The following is a 6,551-nucleotide window of genomic DNA, read 5'->3' as shown; positions in this document are numbered from 1 at the left end:
TCATCATATTCACTAAGTACAACCCATGGCAAAATGTGACTTTTCTCTATAGCAGATGTCTATATGTGAGAAGTCACAGGCTGTTAATATCTGCACTGAGGAAGAGCACTTGGCAGTTTTCTCACACACAGGTCATTTAGTAACAAACTTTCAGAATCCAAAGGGAAGCTTTGCCAATCCTCTAAAACCTAGTTCATATGGGTAATGGGTATTCCAATTTACTAAGTACCAATTGGTTGTGGAATCATTAAGAGAGCATGTCTGTGCCAAAATACAATTTTACTGGCCTTGGTTTCAGGTTAATAATGGCTGCATAAAAAACTGGAAATATTTTTGCTTTGTAGAGGGAATTCATTTCTTGTGCTTGACGCTGAGAAAACTACTCATAAATAGAGGGATCATGGGTCTTAAAGGAGAATCTGGTACCATATAATTAAACCAGCATGATTCTTAACTGCTTTGTAAATTTTTATCCTTATAAACACAGCTAAGCATAGGTCTCACATCTCATCAGAGAATCTAATGGACAGATAGAGTCCATTAGAGGGAAGTATAACAAAAAAATGCTGAGAACGAGAGGCAATGTGTTGCCTGGTCTTATCTGATACATCTACAACGTAAGTGCACATAAACCTCAAGGATCATAGTGCAAGAAAGGTTGAGAAGATTATAAGAGCCAGAGGAACAGGAAGATTTCTGTTATAGTACATCTAGAAATGCCAGAGAAGCTTCATCCATGAAGTCTCATCAATGTGGCTTCAAAAATAAGACCTAAACAAAGGTGATATTAATAGTCATGCAAACATGGAATCGGTGAATATCTTGAGGCCCCAACCATAGACAGACAACTTCATACAATCAAAAAATACTGAGAAGAGAAGAAATAATATTCTCTAGGGAAGAGACTATCAATTGATCAGGCAACACCAATTCATCAGCCATGAAAAGTTATACATACAAGTAACATTGTATGGACAAATTAGTTTGAAGCTATATATATTGTACGTGTTATAGTGTGGATGAGTATACAAGCATTTGTGTGTGTGTGTGTGTGTGTGTGTGTTTATACAGTTATAGAAAGAGAGGGTGTATACAGGAAGGGCTCTTGGGAAGAAAGAGAAAGGGGAAATAATGTAACTATAGTTAATTTTCAAAACCAAAAACACATGTTACAAAAGTTAAAGAATCTGTTTCACCTATGTTTTGTGCATGGTCACAGATATGGATCTATTTGCAGCCTTTTACATGTTGACATCCAATTATGCCCACACCATTTGTTGAAGATGCTTTCTTTTTTACACTGTAAATTTTTTGCTTCTTTGTCAAAAATTATATGTTCATAGGTGTGCAGGTTAATGTCAGGGTCTGCAATTCAATTCCATTGGTCCACATGTCGGTTTTTATGCCAGTACCAAGCTGTTTTTACTACGCTAGCTGTATAGTAGAGCTTGAGGTTGGGGATGTGATAACACTAGAGGTTGTTTTATTGTACAAGATTCTTTTGGCTGTCCTGGGTTCTTTATTTTCCCATATGAAGTTGAGTATTTATTCTCTCCAGGTCTGTGAAGAATTGTGTTGGTAATTTGATGGGGATTGCATTGAATCTGTAGATTGCTTTTGGTAAGATTGCCACTTTTACTATGTTAATCCTGCCTATCCATGAGCATGGGAGATCTTTCCATTTTCTGACATCTTCAATTTCTTTTTTCAGGGACTTAAAGTTTTTGTCATATAGATCCTTCACATGCTTAGTTAAAGTAACCCCAAGGTATTTTATATAATTTGTGGCTATTTTAAAGGGTGATGCTTCTCTGGTTTCCTTCTCAGTCTGATTGTCTATTGTATATAGGAGGGCTACTGATTTTTTTGAGTTGACCGTGTATCCTGCTATGTTGCTGAAGGTGTTTATAAGCTGTCTCAGTTCCTTGGTTGAATTTTTGGGGTCACTCATGTATACTATCATGTCTTCTGCAAATACGGAAAGCTTGACTTCTTCCTTTCCAATTTGTAACCCCTTAATCTCCTTATGTTGTCTTATTGCTCTAGCTAGAACCTCAAGTAATATATTGAATAAATATGGGGAGAGGGGAGAGCCTTGCCTTGTTCCTGATTTTAGTGGTATTGCTTTGAGTTTCTCTCCATTTAATTTGATGTTGGCTGTTGGCTTGCTTTAGATTGCCTTTATTATGTTTAGGAATGTTCCCTGTATTCCTGATCGCTCCAAAGAAAATTGGTGGTTATAATTCAATAATAGTCTTGGATACTTCAACCTGCAGACCACCCACATTACCCCAGTTACAGTTCTTGATCAATTAATCAATAGAAACACAGGATAGAATTCTACATATCACAGTATTGATTTGTGCTTCATCTGTTGGGTTCTAAGTGATATTTCTCTTGTGACATTCCCATGAGATGTATCTGTATGACTTTTGTTTCCTTACTGAAAATGTACAGTTCTCAGACATACAAGAAATTGAGTTTGCTTTAAGAATGTTGGAGGAATGGCAGCTCGTGTCTGCATATGGAATTACAGTTTGAGATTTATATTGCAACAAACAAGTTCCAATTTTTGTCAACACTGATGATCACTGGCAGGTGAGATCACTGAAAAGTTTACCAGAACAGTATCACAAACATGTTCTTTGTTGATGTTTTTAATTCTTCTGATAATCACACACATAGGAAATATGATATGTGACTGATACAATACTTCTACTAATCTTCCTTGAGTACCAGTGAGGCAGCTCAATGAAAACAAAGTGTGTGGTGTGTGAAGCTTTACTGAATTTACTAGATTCATGATGTTTCTCTCCAAGAGTAATCCTGTTGTGCCTCTGAAAAAGACTGTAAAATAAAGAGGCATTATCACATTGATATTAGTAGGATTTCTTTTCACTATTACTTCTTTGACGTGCAAAGATTACACTGACCTGCAAAGTTTTACTGCATCAATTACATTCAGAGTTTTTCTCCAGAATGACACCTTTCATGTTTTTGAAGGCTTTTGTGACTTTCAAAGGCAAGTCACATTGAATACATTCATAGTTTGTCTCCAGTATGACTCCGTTCATGCCTTTGAAGATACATAACATGTGCAAAGGCTTCACCACATTGATTACATACGTAGGGTTTCTCTCCAGTATGAATTTCCTTCATGTGTTTGAAGATTATTGTGACTTACAAAGGCTTTACCACATTGACTGCATTTATAGGGTTTCTCTCCACTATGAATTTTGAAATGTTTTTGAAGATGACTAAATTGTGCAAAGCCTTTCCCACATTGATTACATTCAAATAGCTTGTCTCCAGTATGACTTTTTTCATGCCTTTTAAGATAAATGATATGTACAAAGGCTTTACCACATTGATTACATTTGTAGGGTTCCACATCTGTATAAGTACTTTCATGTATTTGAAGATTACTGCAACAAAGGCTTTACCTTATTGATTACATACATAGGGTTTCTCCCCAGTATGAATTTTTTTCATGATTTCAAAGACTAGTTGAATATACAAAGGCTTTACCACATTGATTACATACATAGGATTTCTCTCCAGTATGAATTCTTTCATGTATTTTAAGATTATGGCAACTTACAAAAGTTTTACTACATGGATTACATACATAGGGTTTTTCTCCAGTAAAGATTCTTTCAGGTATTTTAGGATTACAGCAACTGTCAAGGCTTTACCACATTGATTGCATTCACATGGTTGCTCATTAGTATGAATTCTATGTACTTGAAAGCAACTGTAATGTATAAAGAATTTTGCACATTGATTATATTTATAGGATTCTATTTCCAAATAAGTTTTTTGGTGTAATTGTACAGAGGAATCAGATCTAATGTCTTTATCATGTTGATTTTATTTATAAAGATCCTCTTCATTATGGGTTCTTTTGTGTGTCTTAAGATACCAAAGATGGTTCAAGTCTTTAGTAGATGGTTCATATTTATCACTTCCTCTTTCCATATGAGATTTATAACATCTTGGAACACAACTGGAAGAACTCAGAGTTTTACTACACTGATTGCATGCATAACATTTTTCTATACTGTGAGTCACACTACATTTGCAAATTGAACCAGTACAGACGGAAGAATTCCCACATTCCTTGTAATCATAAGGATTTTTTTCCAGTGTGAGTTTGTTGATGTATTCCCACTGTAGTTGGAAAACCAATTAATTGTAAACTTGTATCACATTCACCAAGTCTACTCATAGTGGCACTCCAACATATCTTCTAACTGTTGTAGGACAGAGTGAGGTACATTGTTTCTTTCAATATTGCTTATGTTCAAATGGTTTGTAGCCAGAGGTAAAGATGAGAGACCTGACATTGAGATGCATTGGTTTGTTAGAATTTATAGTCATCTTAAAGCTGTGCTTACAGTATTGTCTGTCTTTAAAGCTTCAGGGCACACTGAAATTTCTTCAGAGATGCATATGCATCATCTCGCATATGTAAATTATCTTCCATGTCTTGTAGAACTTTGATAATGTTCATCAATATTCTGGTCTTCCCATTTGTAGCCTATAGCAGTGAGGTTCCTGTGGGTTTCCAGCATAATATCTTCGTAGAGACTATTCTGGAAAGGATTCAGCAAAGCCCACTCTCCATGGGTGAAGTTTGCATACACATCCTTAAAGGTCACTGTATCCATGGCAGATTCCAAACTCACCCTGCTATCCTTGCAGCTCCCGGGAGCAGGTCACAGCACAGCACATGGAACACAAGAGTCTCCTTCTCTCTGGAGCTGCTGAGCCTTATTTCATAAGATAAAAGCTGTCACCCCATCATCTGAATATATTTTATGCTCTTAATAAATTTTCTTATGTATATATTACTCTAGATATGTTCTGAATGACATTATAAACTTTTCATTAAAACTCATCTTTTAATTTTATAAGAGATACATATGAAGAATTGATGTATTTGAGTTTTTTTAAAGCTATTGAAATTATCTTCTTTTATACCAATTCTAGAAAATATTAGTATATTTTTATTCTCTTACATTATTACTTTATAGTATTGGCTCTCACATTGCATTGCTTCTTGCAGCCAAATATTGTAGCCCATAATACAGCGTGTTCCATCATTACAAAGGCATATCCTTCAGCCACATGTGTGTACTGAGGCCTTTAGATATCTTACAATTGTATGCATGGTAAGGAATAATCGCCCCTGTCATTAACTTTGATAAATTCTTGATATGTAGTCCAGGCTGAGATTGTATGTTAGAGCTCTAAAGGACATGTTGATTTAGTCATTTCTATAGCTATTTGGATTACTACTGCTTTTCATTCATTTGACCAGGGAAATGGCTTTGGTCATTATTTACATAAAATAATACCCAATCACTAAATGGACTTCTGGAATCTCACCATCAAAATCATTTTATTGTCAAAAACTATAGCTGGAATTCTAGGACGTTTCTCTCTTCTTTACTACTATCTAGTTCACTATGGAGAAAGCAAATTAAAGCCTACAGATTTGATTTACATGCACCTAATGGCAGCCAATACCTTGATCATTCTCTCTAGAGGAGTGCAACTCACAATGGCAGCTTTTTGGTTGAAGCAGTTTCTAAATTATTTTGGATGCAGATTAACTTTATATATTCAAAGGGTTGGCCAGAATGTGTCCATTGGCACTACCTGCCTCTTGAGTATCTTCCAGGCCATCACCATCAGTCAGAAGGAATTCTGATGTAAGGATCAAAAAGTAATATCTGCAAAATACATTGAATGCTGCATAGCCCTCCTCTGGGTCTTGTACATGTTAATAATGTCATTTCCCTGTGTACTAATTTATCAAAAGGAATAGTAAAAATGTGACAAGAAAATGGGACTTTGAATGTTGTTCAACTGCTGGGCGGGATGAAATCAGTGACTCCCTCTCTTCAGCACTGGTGGCATGCCCTGGAATCTTGTTTTCTTTTCTCATGGCCTGGTCTAGTGGATACATGATGTCATTCTGTTCAGAAACAAACAGAGGGTCCAGCACTTCCATAGCATTTGTGGTTCCAGCAGAATTGGCTTTGAGTCCAGAGCTACCAAGAGCATCCTGACCCTGGTGTCTACATTTCTAGCCTTTTATACTCTCTGCTCCATTTTACAAGGCTGCATTGCTCTTTTGCATAAGTACAATTGGTGGCTGGTGAACAGTTTCCTAACATCTCTATGTTTTCCTTGTTTTGGACCCTTTGTTTTAATGAATCATTACTTCATGGTGCCTAGACTCACTTGTTTTGGATCATGAAAATACCACCTGTTCTTATTTTAAGTGTGTAAGTGATATGTTTTGCGTGGTATACAGGTTTACTTACACATCACCCTCAGAAAGTCAATACAGGAAGTTAAGGAGGTAATACCTTGTCTTTTAACTCTTAACAAAAATGATGAGTCACAGAGTTTTATCGACTTGTATTAGCCGTCCTCCTGAACATATCTTCTTGTATAGAGGATGATATCACTCTTCAATATATACCAGATAGGCTTCCTTTTGTCTAGCTGATGTCCAAAGGATAAAGCAAGAAATTCTC

The 6,551-nt window shown here is 36.0% G+C and overlaps 1 protein-coding gene and 1 pseudogene across 1 annotated transcript; one reads left to right on the top strand and one right to left on the bottom strand.

Annotated features, from left to right (window-relative positions):
* Window positions 1–4,475: 4,475 nt before the first annotated feature.
* On the bottom strand, window positions 4,476–4,670 carry LOC118581613 (zinc finger protein 431-like). Its single transcript, XM_036183947.1, has one exon. The coding sequence runs from the start codon at window positions 4,668–4,670 to the stop codon at window positions 4,476–4,478; it is 195 nt and encodes a 64-aa protein (XP_036039840.1).
* Window positions 4,671–5,371: 701 nt separating this feature from the next.
* On the top strand, window positions 5,372–6,268 carry LOC118597329 (annotated as a pseudogene).
* The last annotated feature ends 283 nt before the right edge of the window (window positions 6,269–6,551 follow it).

This window comes from Onychomys torridus, chromosome 1 (assembly GCF_903995425.1).
Source record: "Onychomys torridus chromosome 1, mOncTor1.1, whole genome shotgun sequence".
Lineage (NCBI taxonomy): Eukaryota > Metazoa > Chordata > Mammalia > Rodentia > Cricetidae > Onychomys > Onychomys torridus.
Note: the sequence above shows the minus strand (reverse complement) of the source record. Positions and strands in the feature narration are given on the sequence as shown.

What these genes read in the sequence shown, in the direction of transcription:
- LOC118581613 (XM_036183947.1), bottom strand. Translation starts at nt 4,670, where the DNA reads ATGGATACAGTGACCTTTAAGGATGTGTATGCAAACTTCACCCATGGA.